This window comes from Rhodamnia argentea, chromosome 11 (genome assembly GCF_020921035.1).
Source record: "Rhodamnia argentea isolate NSW1041297 chromosome 11, ASM2092103v1, whole genome shotgun sequence".
In the NCBI taxonomy this organism is placed as follows: Eukaryota; Viridiplantae; Streptophyta; class Magnoliopsida; order Myrtales; family Myrtaceae; genus Rhodamnia; species Rhodamnia argentea.
The window spans coordinates 19,630,241-19,644,988 of NC_063160.1; the positions used below are offsets into that span (position 1 = coordinate 19,630,241).

At 37.9% G+C, this 14,748-nt stretch overlaps 2 protein-coding genes across 2 annotated transcripts; one reads left to right on the forward strand and one right to left on the reverse strand.

Moving 5' to 3' along the window:
* The first annotated feature begins 811 nt into the window (after positions 1–811).
* LOC115735764 lies at positions 812–3,824 on the forward strand. Its single transcript, XM_030667160.2, has 4 exons — positions 812–1,758; positions 2,209–2,454; positions 2,576–2,667; positions 2,839–3,824. The coding sequence occupies exons 1-4, from the start codon at positions 1,024–1,026 to the stop codon at positions 3,617–3,619; spliced, it is 1,854 nt and encodes a 617-aa protein (XP_030523020.1). The 5' UTR covers positions 812–1,023; the 3' UTR covers positions 3,620–3,824.
* A 569-nt stretch (positions 3,825–4,393) lies between these two features.
* On the reverse strand, positions 4,394–6,594 carry LOC115735763 (transcription factor bHLH84-like). Its single transcript, XM_030667159.2, has 5 exons — positions 5,835–6,594; positions 5,459–5,707; positions 5,281–5,346; positions 5,131–5,196; positions 4,394–4,999 (listed from the first exon to the last, which is right to left on the reverse strand). Exons 1-5 carry the CDS (start codon positions 6,441–6,443, stop codon positions 4,901–4,903), a joined length of 1,089 nt encoding a protein of 362 aa, XP_030523019.1. The 5' UTR covers positions 6,444–6,594; the 3' UTR covers positions 4,394–4,900.
* Between the last annotated feature and the right edge of the window lie 8,154 nt (positions 6,595–14,748).

Here is a 14,748-nt window from a genome sequence, read left to right on the forward strand (position 1 = left end):
AAAGGTTAGTCTCGAGCATTCTCTGAAACTTGACTCGAAGACATAGCTAGATGAGACTTGTCATCCTAAGCCACTGTCCTAATTGCTACCAACTCTCACAGGAACTCTGCAACCAGAGATAGACATGAATCCTAGTTTTGGTATGTTCTGTTATAACTGACAAGTTGGCTTTTCAGGGAAGTCTTGCTAATTGCCAGCATGAGGAAGCTCCGAGTTCTGAGTCATAGTTATGCTATCACTAGATGATAATTCCATCCACACTTTTTGGCGATTAAGACATGTAACAAATGCATCCTGAAATGGTTGTCTGTCATATGACTCACATCCTAGTCCCCGCTTGATCAATTTTTCTGTTCTTAAGCTGATAAAACAGAGCGACACTGGTGGCTCTATTCATCTAAGCGCACCTTTTCAACATATGTTCCTTATCTTTTAGATTTAGGTGTAGGTCTACAGGAAAAAACTAATTGCTGCGGTCCTTGTGGCTTCCAGCATAGCACAACATCATCATAGTCATCACTACCTTCCATCAAATAATTAGGTTAATTCAATATTTTGACATCTTAATCCTTAAAGATGACAAAGACCAGGGCAATCCATCCAGCCGTCTCTTGTTCAAATTTGACCTTCAAAAATATAAATTTGACCAGAGTCCGCTCAAAATCCACCGACCCGTGAGTGGAAATCCAAAAGAAATGGATAAACTCTTAACTGTTTTAACGGCCTGTACCTCAATCGACACATTTCGTGCAATCCCAAGCCAACTAGGAACCACAAATTCTCGTCCATCGACACTCTTTCATCTTTCGGGTCTTTGCTGTGTCACAGGCTAGAACAGCTCGTTCTTCCGAATCCCATAGAGAACCGAAAAAACAAAAATCCATCTTTTAAGACGATGCATTCCTTGTCACAGCGCATTCTATCCCCAAAACCAAATCTTTTTCTTGACCCAAGAAGGGACAAGTCAAAAGTTCATTGTGAACCTAATTTGATTTGCGGCGTTCAATCGAATTCCGAGACAAAATGTCAATCTTGAATCCCGGGGTCCTTGTCAGGCTTCTTGAAGGCATGAAAGGGAAGGAAATGGCCTGCGAAGATCGAAAAGCTGCGCTGTTACAAATCAGAAGCATAATGCCTGTCTTGTCCGAAGGGGAGCTCTGGCCTAACGGGGGATTTTACGTGAAAGTTTCTGATGCTTCACATGCCATGAATGTTTCTTTGCCTCAAGAACAAGATGACTTGATTCTATGCAACAAATTACAGCTTGGCCAATATGTATATGCTGATAAGATGGAGCCGTCGGATCCTGTTCCGGTGCTCAAAGGTGTGAGGCCCATTCCCGGCAGAAATTTGTGCAGTGGGGCTCCTAACGATCTTGTTCCTCTGGAAAATCTGGTGGAGATTTGGGCAGCATCTGATCCTGAATCAATAAAAGAAATAATTGATTCTACAGAAGAGAAACCAAAGCAGTCTGTGAATACTTCAAGGGCCAATGTAACTAGGAAAAATTGTGGAAGAGCAGCAAATGGCGTATCAAGAAAATGTGGTGTTGGTAGGACATTGTCTGATCCGGATGGTTTGCTTGGATGGGACAAAAATAGTGATTCTGATAGCACGATATCGTCATGTTCGGAGACTTCAACCACAAAGAGAAGAAGCTGGAATGGAGTGGACAGCACGAGAACAGATATTTCGAAATCTCGGATTCTCAAGCACAAATTAAAGTCCATATCAATCAGCCATGACCGTTGTAGACGTGTGAGTCTCAGTATGTCTTTTTTTATACGTACAACTGAGTAGAAAGCTAACGAGCATGAGAGAATTAATCCGCTGTTGTGCTTGATTAACCTCTTGTCTTGTGATTAATTGCCTATTCAATTCAGTTTTATAGGTCTCTTTGTGATTGCATTGTGTATTTAGGACAGTCCATGGGATCTAACAAATTTGCTTTGAAAAATGTGCTATAAGAGTTGGATCTCATGAATTTGAAGCAGGTCAAATTGATATTTCTGCAGAAGTATAAAAGTGATTCACTAATCATCACCTGCAAAATGCAGATTCTAGAAGGAACCGATCTTTTGTGATACGAAAAATGATTCCATTATTCCAGTATACGCTAGCTTCAAGGGACTGTCAACTGATTTCCTTCAAAATTTACATGACTTCAAAAATCACTCCTTTTCTTTTCTTTTCTTTGGGTATCGACAGGTTTCTCCAGTCCAATCCCTGCATGAGGGCTCTTCTGACAGATCAAACTCCAAAGTGATAAATAAAAATATCAGTGTGGCTACAAAATCCATCAGGACATTTAAGAGTAGGAACTCAGGAACACCAAAAAAAGGTGAAGTTCCCCTGGATCCAGCAGCATTGTTTAGTGCGGTACTAAACAGAACAAGAACAGAAGACAAAATTCTATGGTCCTCTCTTCCCTCAGCTTTAATGAAGCTAGGCAAGGTACTGCGATCTTGAAACGTATGCAAAGTCATTTGGTTCATTCTCTTCAAGTGAATTTCATAAGCACAAAAAGACATGAAACGATTTTCTTAATGCACTCATTCGATTCATGTTCCCTCAGGAGGTATTAGAACAAAGAGATGCAGCTTTGCTTGCTTCTGTGGCGGCTCTTCAAGAGGCTTCTGCGGCTGAAAGATTGCTGAAATGCCTCGGGTATGTGAACATAGGTATTATAGTATTGCATTTTGCATGTAAATTCTGTTTTTTTGGCATTTTTCACTGTGGATACGAGAAACAAAAGTTCACCGGTTAGTGTAAAAATTTCCTGACTATACGAGAAACAGCAAAATCTGTCTGACGACTGTTCTTTTCTGGAAATTTCAGTGCATATTCAGAACTTCAGTCATCCAATTCAGAGGAAGAGCAGCCATCAGTTGATAAGTTTTTTAAGCTTCAAGATGACATGGCTCACAGTCGACTAGTTATTCAGTCACTGAACAATGCTACTCCAACAAGAGCAGCCGAAATCGAGCCCAATAGTGCCAATTCCACAAGGGAAGCTTTTAAGCTTGCATTAGATAGGAAAAGAAATGCAAGTTTGTGGATTAAAGCAGCTATGGCATCTGATCTAGTTCCATTATCTATGACCGCAAGATCTGGCCTTCCATCTATTGAAGCCACTAAAGCTTTCAAACGGTCTTGTGTTGGATCTGCTGACAGTGTGCCAACAAGAAAGCACAAGAACTATGAGGTAATGAGTGGGGTGACATCTGAGAATCACAAACTTGAATGGTCAAAAGGAAGTCCTTCAAGTGCAACAGCTGATTTAGCCAATGCCCTGCAAGATGAATTCAGAACATTGTTTCTGGCATATGTGGAGCGGTACTTAGACGGGCTTAAGAGCCAATTCTCCATAGAGTCTATATCAAATAGCCAGACAATCCATGTGATGCGTCAGATCAAAAGAGTGAGTGATTGGTTGGACGTCATGGCGAAAAAGGAGGCTAGTTATGCAAAGATCGGATGCAGAGGGAGTTCCGAGTTGGAGGATCCAGAATTCGAGGTCTACAGCAGGGTTAGAAACAAAATTTATAGGATTCTGTTGATGCATATCGAGAAAACTGCCCTGGCATGGGAAAGTACGAATACAGCTGCAGAAACTTGAGTGCTTCAACAAAGAAGCTGCTTTTGACTCCTGTAGCTAGATTGATGGGCTTCCATAACCGGAGATAAAACTTCATGTATCTGTTATCCCCATTGCAACTTTTGGAATGTTGGGGATTGACACCTTGTTTGTTTTTGCACATATGTAGCAGATGTAATTATCTTCTCCTGCTGACTGTATCTTCTTCCATTATGGAATCGCTCATGTTCAAATTGGTGAATTGGGTTTGGTGTATTTCTCACTCAGGATGTTACTTAGCTGTTTGATCCTTCATTTCTGCTGTAACAGTGCATCATCGTTGATATCACACCAATCTGATTTCTGAATAACCAAATTTTAGGTTACCATGAGTAAGTTTGATTAAGGGTATGTAAATACAATGAGGATTCCTTTTGAATATGGAAGAGTTGATAACATTTTCTAATCAAATCTGGGTGTATACTTCAACTAAGCACTTCACAAAGCAGGGTCCAGTCAATTATGATGACTAGTTTTATCATCAAAGTCGCAGGAAGAGTTCCCGGCCTCATTTTTTGCTGATTAAGCAATCGGTGCTGTGAAGATTTCCTTGGAGTTCTTTTCTATTCAAGAAGCAAAGAAGCGTGCAGATGCAGGTTACCCTACTCTCTTTTTAAGAATGTGGACTAAAAGATGGATGGATAAAGAGAGAAGAAAAGGCTCACAGGTTGTTTCTATTCCTTTAATTTCTGTCTTCACAGAACTATGTAGAAAAGGGCAAGCAACAGAAAGCTGATTGATCCTGGCACTGCTGAGTGCTGGTAAAGAATGATCACCAGAACATTTTATTCACATTCAAGTGTAAAGTTTCCTCATTTGCAGATGAGAATAAAGCATATCAAACATACACCAGTGGAGTATAATACATGGGTCGTCCTTCTCAACTAGCAACTTTACACGAGGCATAGAACCGGTCTCCTAGCAGGAACACCTAGCTTTTCGAGACGGATACTTGGCATTTATGGAGGAGAATGGCTGAACTGAATTTATTCAATCACCCTTGGTAATCACCTGTCTCCCAGCAGGAACCCATAGCTTTTGAGGCGTATACTTGGCATCTATGGAGGAGAGAAGGCTGAACTGAATTTATTCAATCCCCCTAGATAATCACTGCTAACGCATCATCCATCAACGAATCTCAGAACCAGTTAAGTGAGATTGGTCCTTCCACGGTTATTAAGTGATATGCCTTATAGAAGACGGACAGAGATTCCTTCTTTTCATGAGAGTTTCAGTTGCACGATAACAACCTCTTCCATTACTTTACAGTGAGCAAGATTTACTTAGCTTCAAATCAAGTCCAATGTCCATTCCGTTATACGCAATCGGTGCATACATCCACAAGTCATCAGAACTCAAGAGCTGTACAGTTTCACACACAAGAAAACAATATCAATGTACATATCTTATTTTTCGGAAGCTTCGTGGTATGAAAGGTGCTGTAGGATGATATTGTATAATATAACGTAACTTCTTTAATCTTTTGGGCTTACCTTTATTTGCAGCTGTAGAAACTGAACATATTGAACAGCTTCTTCAAGCATTGTGCTAATGTCAACCTGCGACCAGAAACAACAGTTAAACATGACACTAGATTTTACTATTAAAGACATGAATTATGATGCAGGATATTGCCCAATTACCTTAGTTCCATTTGGAACAAGGTTCTGTAAGATTCTGAGGCGCTCATTTATGCGCTCTCTTCTTTTCTATAAGATGAAAGCAATGATCTGTTACTTTATTGTTCTTGGAGATGAAAGATCTGTCAAGAAAAACATTCTGGGATTGGACAAATATATAGCTTTATTTTAAAGTACTTACTCTTGCATAGAGAGACTGCGGATCTGTCGCCGAGCCCCTGCTGGCTCTGGTTTTTCCATTAGGATGGAGAGATGCAGTTGCATTTGGACTCAAACTGGAAGTAGCTCCTCTGTTCAGCTCCAGAGAAGAGCTAGAATCATCCTCTGAGAAGCAAGTACTCGAGCTCTGCCCACCAGGACGAGTTTCAGGTATTTTGCTTGGAAAATCAAGTGTCGGGTCTTTCCTTAACCTGACACTTCTCATGTTTTTCTGGAACGTCAGAGAAATAGAATCATAAGGAACCCGAAATTATTATTAATTTACGCAGTAGATCATCGAAAAAGCAGTATCCCGGATGCAAACTAGTTATTCCTGGACATGTACAATTTTTACTCACCTCTCCTAGGCTCCGAGATCTTTTCCTAGTAATGTCATTTGAATCATCCCTATCATCCTCTTTCGCAGCTGATATCCCTGGTTGAATCTCAGACCACCATTCGAGCTGCAAAGAGTTCTCCATAAAAGCCATTTCGCGGGGGCTCCCACGAGACTCATCACCTTCACTCATTTCTCGGTTCAGTGAATCATCCCCTTCAATGAGACGAGAACCGGTTTGTCTCACATTGCTCATGGAAAGTTCATTGCACAGGGAGCTACTACTAGTGGCCAGAATCGGATTCGAGTCACTCAAATAGTAGTTGCTATGACCTGAACTAGGGAAAAGGAAGCTACTGACACTGTTATGAAATTCGTCATGTGGAGAAGAAGAATGTGAAGTGGGAAAGAGAGTATCGGAAGAACAGAATGCACTTCCGTCAACCCCTGCTAGGCTCACAGATCCATAGGTCGGTAGATATGCGGAATGCAATGCCTGAGAGCCTCCATATTGCTCGGCTGGTAACGAATACTTATCGAGCCATTGAGCCAAGAGGTCAGACTCTTCAGTGAAGTACATTCCACTGATTAAGCCCCATTCGACCTCAGAATTAGCCCGAAAAGCTTCCATTGTAATTAGTAGAAGCTTTGTGGGAGAATAAGATTGCTATTTTTCTCAGTTGTGAATGACAGGAGAAGCTTGAGCAGCTCAAAGCTTTAAGAGAAATAGGATCCACAACACATATTTATATGATACCAAGAATGTGGCAAAGGATTGACTTTCATTTTGCATTATAAAATCATAGTGATTATATTCTTTTTTCCTGCTAAGAGGAGGAACTAACTCTTCAAGCCATGGTCGGATTAGACTAATGCATACCTCTTCATTGTCATTAAACGTCCCTGAGCTTAGCTAAATAACAGCAACACGATCACTTCCAAAGTCAGATACAATCATTGAGGAGAACTGAGTAGCTGTGATCTATTAGTATCATATAAACTGATCAATTATTTGAACGGAACACGGGTACGATTCGGTAAAAGAGGAAGAGTTGAGTTATGACATCTGGCAACAGAGAACCGGCCGGTCTTCTCGAGTACAATAAGCTCAAATTAATTATGGAGAAGCAGGGCATCAAGGACGGTGCGAGATCACAGAAATTTGTGTGAGATTCTTAGAACTGCCTGGACCAGACAATAGATCATCTAACTCAGATCCTTGCCTCCTCAAAGTGCTGTCTCTGATCAAAACAATTTTTCTGCGGCTTTCGTACGTGACAACGCGATTTGCTGCTTCTTTCTCAGTTACATGCATCTATGATCACATTACTAAAGTGCATAATAGTCTTAATAGATGCACATTGTGCTGACGATTTACTATCCGGGAATGAATGAAACATCATTTTCTGTTAAATGATGTTGCTTCTTTATTGCATTATCAATTCAAACATGCCCTTGGCCTCAGTTTTAACTTTCCTAAGTTACAAATTCCAATTAAATTTATAAAAAAAAATTTACCACCCACTATCATGCATGTCATCATGCATGCATCGTATATGTTGGATTTTAACATCGATGAATTTAAACTAACCTCTATTGATGCTCGATTGCGGACTTGCTCAAGAACGTTATTGAATCACCGACACGTCCTCTAAGAATTTTCAACCCACGATGGTCCGAATATGATTACAGGGAAAGATATTCACGTTCCACAAATTGATTCTCTTTGTAACGAAAGAACGATGTTCGTTTCTGTCGTTATGTTTCGTCTAACGTCGGTTAGCCCCTAAAAGTTATCTATATTATTTATAGATAAGAAATCAGCCATTCAAAAGGTACCTCTTCGCCGGGGCCTCTCTCAATCGCACCCTATCTTGGACGTTATCTTACACTACACATGTGGGGGAAAAATGCGGGGCTACAGCTACTCATCAAAAATAGCACCTCAGCTCTCAGCAAAAGCTAGGACACCTGATAATACCCAGTCCGACACTCTATTGACGGACGTAATTAGCACAATTTACTAAACAAACACTAACAGTAAATGTGTCCTAATTTTATATGGGGGAATTAGCTAGGGACATCTATGTCATTTCCGAACTATTAATAACACATTAACCACACCATCAAGTATTTAATTAATGTATGTTAGGAACCCTAGCAGCAGGCCATCTCAGAAACCCTAGCGGCCATCCCCATAAAGCTTCCGCAAACAAAAACGGATTGAAACTCAGAGTAGAAGTTCGTCTAGATAACAAGAAAGAAAACCATTGGATTCATTTTTTCTCAGCTTTTAACTAATATCAGCTGCTACTCTGGAATTAATGAGAAGATGAACGAAACTCAAGAAAGAAACCCTAATTCTTTTCTTTTTCTTTTTCTTTAACAGATGAACTAACAAGGAGAAGAAGAAGAAGAAGAAGTCCTCCATGCACATCCTCCAAAGTCCAAACCTAAGATTCTGGCGATCATTTCGCTTCATAAAGAAAGCCCAAGGAAGCTTCAAACTCTAGAGATGAAAGCGACCCTACCAAGAAAAACTTATTTTCATGGGAGAACACATTAATAATCTTAGTTCTCAGCCGGCCATTGTTGCACGATCTCTTCTCTCGAGAGTCCATAAGTTCATTCTGTTAGAAGAACAAAAAGAAAGCAACCAAATCTTGGCCTTTGCAGTACACTTTGGAACAAAATATCTAACTCTTATCTGATCATATCATCTTTTTCGCGTGCAAATATCTTTGATGTCCCTTCATTGTTTTTATGTGTGATTATCGTTTCATGTATTTGCCGACTTGCATTGTCCCGCGAATCATTTGTTGCAATTAAAAGCCTTTGTCTACAGAAGTTGAGAGCTTGCAGATAAAACAGTAGCATTCTATCGTGCGAACTGTACCGCTTGATCTCTTATAAGCATTGATATAAAGACCAGGGTTATTTTTTTCGGTTTCTTTACAGGCTCCACACACATATAAGATGTTTCGATCGACATCGTCATGGTGATTGGTGTTGAATATTCTTCGGCCTCCTGGCATGAGACATCTCTTGATGCTTTGAACTTGGGCCACGTTATTTTTCTTCATGTTTTTCGCCCGATCAAAATGGAGGAACCAAAGGTTGTTGTTTCTTGTTTATTCATGCGAATACTTTGATCCACGGAGGTACCCATAACTCTTTGCCTGTTGTCTCACAGACAAAAGGAAAGGCCGAAGAGATATCCGAATCTCAATCTCAGATAGCCGCATCTCATCGATGCACTTTGATTCCATCTTATGTCTTTGATCATTCATTGTCAAGTATTAAATGACCAGCTATACTCTGTACTGGCCTCAGGAAGATCGAAAAAATTCCTCACAGAATTATCACTAAACAACATTTTTTGGGGTCATCTCGGTATTCATCAAGATCATTTGTTTCCTATGTTTCTCGCCCATAGTCGAGTATACCAAGAGGAATGAGAGTTCAACAGAGTGTAAAACAAAACAAAACAAAACAAAAGAATTCTTGTCTTTGAGTTTCACCCCTTTTGAAATATGTCTATATACAAATTCCTAGACAAACGCACATCAGTCTTCCTGTGACCAAATACCACTTGAAAATCAAGTGGTTAAAAAAACCAAATTTTGCGAAACATTTATAGAAATGTTCTTCCAATCTTTAGGGGAAAAAGGTACAATTTGACATCTTTTCAAGTATAAACGAAGCTTTTCATTAAAAAAAAAAAGTAGAAATGAAACTAGATAAGAAGATGTTAGAATAAGTCGCAATCTTTCAAGCACTCCATAGCTAGGAGGGAAATAGCTGGCCAAGTTTTACCAATTTCATGAAGTTGCCAGATATCAATAGCAACTTGATAAAGAGTGTCTTTCAAAGTTGTTATAATTTTTACTCAGATTTTGTGAGAAATGAAGTTAACAGAAAAAGGGGAAGAAATGCTGCACAGAGGAACCGCTTGCCCGTTTAGGGTATACAATATTCTATACAAACTTGCACTTAGAGATCATGTTCCTTTAACGTAAAGAAGCTACAAATTTTCCAACATCTTGTTGATAATTAACAGAGAAAGAGGTTAGGAACCTTAAAATAATATGTTTCATCACGGATCACACTTCGGAACCGCTTCTATATTTCGACATTGAGAGATGCGTATGTGTCATTAAGTTGTGGTCTGAGAACATGTTTTACAGGCGAATGCAATGGTTGTATGGGGCTGATATCGAGATGCTGAATTACAGTATTGCTAATGCCTAGAAGAACATGACAGGGCAATTAATTCAAGATTCATTTATAAACCCCACTTAACAGCATCAACTTCATTAAGGTGACGACCACCTCGTGGTGATTCTATCCAGAAAGATTATTAGGAAAACGTGCAATAAATGAAGAAACATGCTTGTGAAGTATTGATTCCATTTAGATTCTGTCGACAAGGATCCACGGGACAAGAGATTGAGAGTATATTTTTTACTCCTCCACGCTTATGACATGATGAGTAGCCTCACAGAAATATGATCTGTAACACGCGAGAGTGAGTAAACGTTGCTTTACCGAGTACCTAATAATAAAATTCATCTTTATGATTTAGTTAAGATTCGAATGAGCTCATGGCAATTTCTATGTACCATAGCACCTGCTTTAGTAATTTAAGTTTTATCCATCTTCTAGAGCATGTATAATGAGCCTTAGCTGCGTGTGCTCAAGGGCACGCGTTTACTTGCTGATAGAAACAATTTGCACAATTTTTTGTTACCATAAGGTATCGAACCATAGGATGACAAAAATATGACCTCGATACCATAGTAATTGAATCGTATTAATGTGATATAAACATCGATTTTTCTCTGTATTTCTGTATAATATAAAGAAGAGCATGACCGATTGAGTAAGCGCTTCTTTTAGGGGCAAGATTCATGCATGCCATTGATGAAGATTGGAATCGCATAAATATAGTATCGATTTTGTTGGTGTGTTAATGGCGAGTACTATATTTATTCTTGAATTGAACTGTACAATTGGTGGCGTGAAAAGAATTAATTCATGTTCATCTCACTACTTATTGAAATCAGAGAATCTGAAGGCACAAGCATTTATAGTGCAGATTAGATCATCAGATTTGATCATTTAAGATGCTCTCAAAAAATGATTTGTTGCTTTATGGAAAGAAGATAAGGGTTTAATTTAACAAAGATATCATGTACTTGGCGCAAGAGTGTCCTAGTATAATGCATGTACATTGAATGCAGATGGACGAACATCAAGGTGAAGTAAATATAGGAAGAAACATTCTACAATTTATGATTTAGCGAAGAAAACAGTTCAATTGCGCTTGATTTTTTAACGAAAACATATAAACATGTAATGTCAACTTCTTTGGCTTAATCACATGAGTATATTCATAATGACATATATAAGAAGAAATTCATGTGGTGTTAGGTTAGTTTGCTTTGACTAATGAAACACAAGCGAACGTGTTTACACATAATTTTGCTTATCTAGAAAAGCTAAATAAAAATCTAGAAATGATTCAGAGAAATGTCTTATGATGATAACATTTCATGCAATGGTTGAGGGAGAAAAATGCCTTATGGTAAAAATTCTGTTCTCGAGAACAATTTCTTAGTATAAATAATTTTTTCTAATTCTATTCTCGAGAACAGGGAAGCAGATTTTTTTTTTTTTTTTTTTGCTTATGGCTTTTGTTTCAAATATGCTCCTTGGCCGCTAATCTGTTCCCTAGAACAGAAAAACTAACTAACGTTATCAAATAAATTTCTGTTCTTTTTCTGTTTCTGAGAACAAAAAAAACAGAAATCGGAGGAATAGGAGTGTTACCAAACAAGCCCTCAAAGCCCGGGAAATAATTGGACAAAGGAGTAATGGAGAACCCCAGAAATTAGGATCGAATAGTACTTATTGACAACCTCAAATAGAACCCAAGGTTCTTCCTCGTGCAAGCCCATTATAAAATGTTGAAAAGGAACACTTCATTTATCGAATGCCTAACAAATACAAAGATTCAGAATAAGTTGATGATATCTGCTGCTTTTTTTCAGCTTTTTAAATGATGATGGTCATAATAATAATAATAATAATAATAATAATAATAATAATATCAAGATGTCTGATAAATCAATGTTGGTTCTTTTTCCCACTATTGTTTTTATCAATATATAAAGAAATTCTGGGAGTGATGTCACGGGATGTCATCAAACATTATTTTATCCCAATGTGCAAGGATGACAATAAAACCACGACGATTTGCCGCGTGGAAACTTATGTTTGGCTTGAGTTGACTTGGCCATGGGCATTTATAGTGTTTAGTTAATGTAGTTGACGATGCATTTGGATGGGACGAGTCCCTGAACTTTCACCATATCTCGTGGAACTCGATCCATTTGAAAAGCCAGGTTACACTACTGAGAAAAAAATCTAATTATATTCATATACATGAATATATGAGACTCACCTGATTCAAGGTTTTCGATATGTACGCACGGTTGGAGTCGAAAATATATATCTTCATCTAAATGCCTAGCTATGCAACCAATGTTATTTTCCCTTTCCAGGGCCTTTTGAAAAGGTAATGTTCATTCTCTAGCAAGAGGGTCTCCATATGCATGCATGAACTCATCAACCTTGGCCTCGGACTGATAGCATCAACTTCTTCATTCCCATATTCAAATAAATCGAGAGCACTAAATGGGATATTCCTTTTTTATGCTAAATTGAGCATAAGTTTGAAAACTTGAGCAAAGTCATAAATTTGACATTTGAGCTAATGCTTTTCCTTTTTCTTTTTTTGATCGGAGACATTTGAGGAAATGTCAAAACCTTAAAAAAAAAAAAAATTTATGGTAATGTCAAAGCCATTTGTGCTAGCTGTTTAATGCAAATGTCAAAACTTTGAATTTTTTATGAAAAGCCAAAGGCATTGTGCTAGCTGTTTGATTTTACAAACGATGATGAGTATAAGACTGATTTACTAAGAATGGTTCACCAAATTGTTGGTACTAAAGTGATGGAGAAAATATAATTGAATGGTGACTCCCTCGCAATCTACCACTTTATTTAGTTTATCAAGGAGTAGTACAAATGGTCGCTAGCATTATTTGTATTGATCGAGTCACCAAATATATGGTTTCTAGAGACGTTCAAGTCATTCTCTATGATACCTAACTTTTTAGTATTATATGATTTTCTTGACCGACGTGTGCATACACTATACAGAGATAATTTGAGATTATATTTTTAAACAATGAAAAAATTTTAATAAAGACAAATTATCAGCTAATTTTTCATGCTCAATCATTTGAATAATTGTAGCAATGAAAAAATAGTACATATTCTTAATGAACTAAGTGTCCAAAGAGCATTGTAAAGCAACCAATTAAGGAAACTTTATAGTTTTCAATGTATTGATTGCCCTCGTGTTATGCACATCGAACACCTTAAAATCAAATTATTCCACCTAAAGGATATTTAACATGTGCTGCAGAAGCACTCGAACAGGAGCGATGATATTATACCATACTGAATTAATAACTTAAGTAATGCAATTCTACATCTACATTAGTCATAAACCCTAATAGCAATGTAAAAATCTAGCTAACATGAAAAACCAGATTCCAGTGCCATAAAATAGCCAGATTCCTGCAACTCCTGATTCATTCATATGCCAAATTAGTTATTGTAATAACTTAATCTCGAGAAGATCTGAATGATCAGTCTGATCCACGAAGGCTTTGTTCCTATTGGCCGTGCTTTAAATGAACCCAGTGTTTTATTTAGCCAGTCGTGGCTTAATTTGTAACTCCCAGTTCATTCTTCTAAATCGAGCAATTGTGTTCATTTATTGCTTTGTCGACTTTGATCACTGAACTTGGGCCATCTTATGGCCGCGGTGGAGAGATGTCCACAACATGGTCCACGTACTATATTCTATTCTCTTACATTACTTTAAACAAAGACGTGTGGGAGCACTATATTTTATAAGAAAACAACAATTTAGTCCTCACAAAAGCAATCTTTTAATATCTCGAAGTTGCACGTATGGAGAGATTCTAGTCAAACCCATCTAACCCTAGTTTGATTTACTTCATTTAAGATGAGTCAAAGTGAAGTTTGATTTTGGAAGCATATGTTTCAACAGGAGGGAGAAAAAAATTATGTAAGGAGTTCCAATTTTAACTAGGGTTTGGCTTTGTATGTGGTCCATCATTTGCAGAAATTAGGGAACTGATTGTTATTTAATGGGGATTCAATTTTCTTAAACCTCTTAATCAATGCTTAGTTGGGGAGTTATTGCGATTAACAGAGAAGGCATGTTCCTAATGCAACTAATTAAAACAAGACATCCACCTGATCAGAAGATGGATGACATCAATGATGATGCACTCTGTTTCTCTCTTTTTACCTAGCTAAGTAGCTAGCTACAAAGAAATGTAAATTTCCGCCAAAGGGAAGTACATAGAAATATCAACAAAAATGAAAAGGCTTAGTGAAGCTACAAGTTGGAAATCTTCGCTTGTGATCATGATTTGCAGGATGAATACTCCACCAAAGGAAGCAAACCAACCGCAGTAGTTTGTTTGATAATCTATCAATTGCTGTATGAGTTTGCAGTTGCAGTGAACGAAACTTTGGTTGGCATATTCAGGTCACTAATAATCCATTAATGGAGCATAATTTTCGTTAGTTTAGTATCAAATTGACATAACATTAACTCCCTATTGACTTGCCTCCACAACCTTATTGGTCGAGCTTATATAACAGAATGTAAGCTATCACTATATTATTCATCTGGGGTTAAATTTGTCCTACTAATGATTAGTTACCTTTGCTGTGAGTCAAACAATTCAATAAACTTGAAATTTAAGGAGGATATACCTCATTCAATCATATGTTCAATTCATTTTAGAATTCAATCATTGTGGACA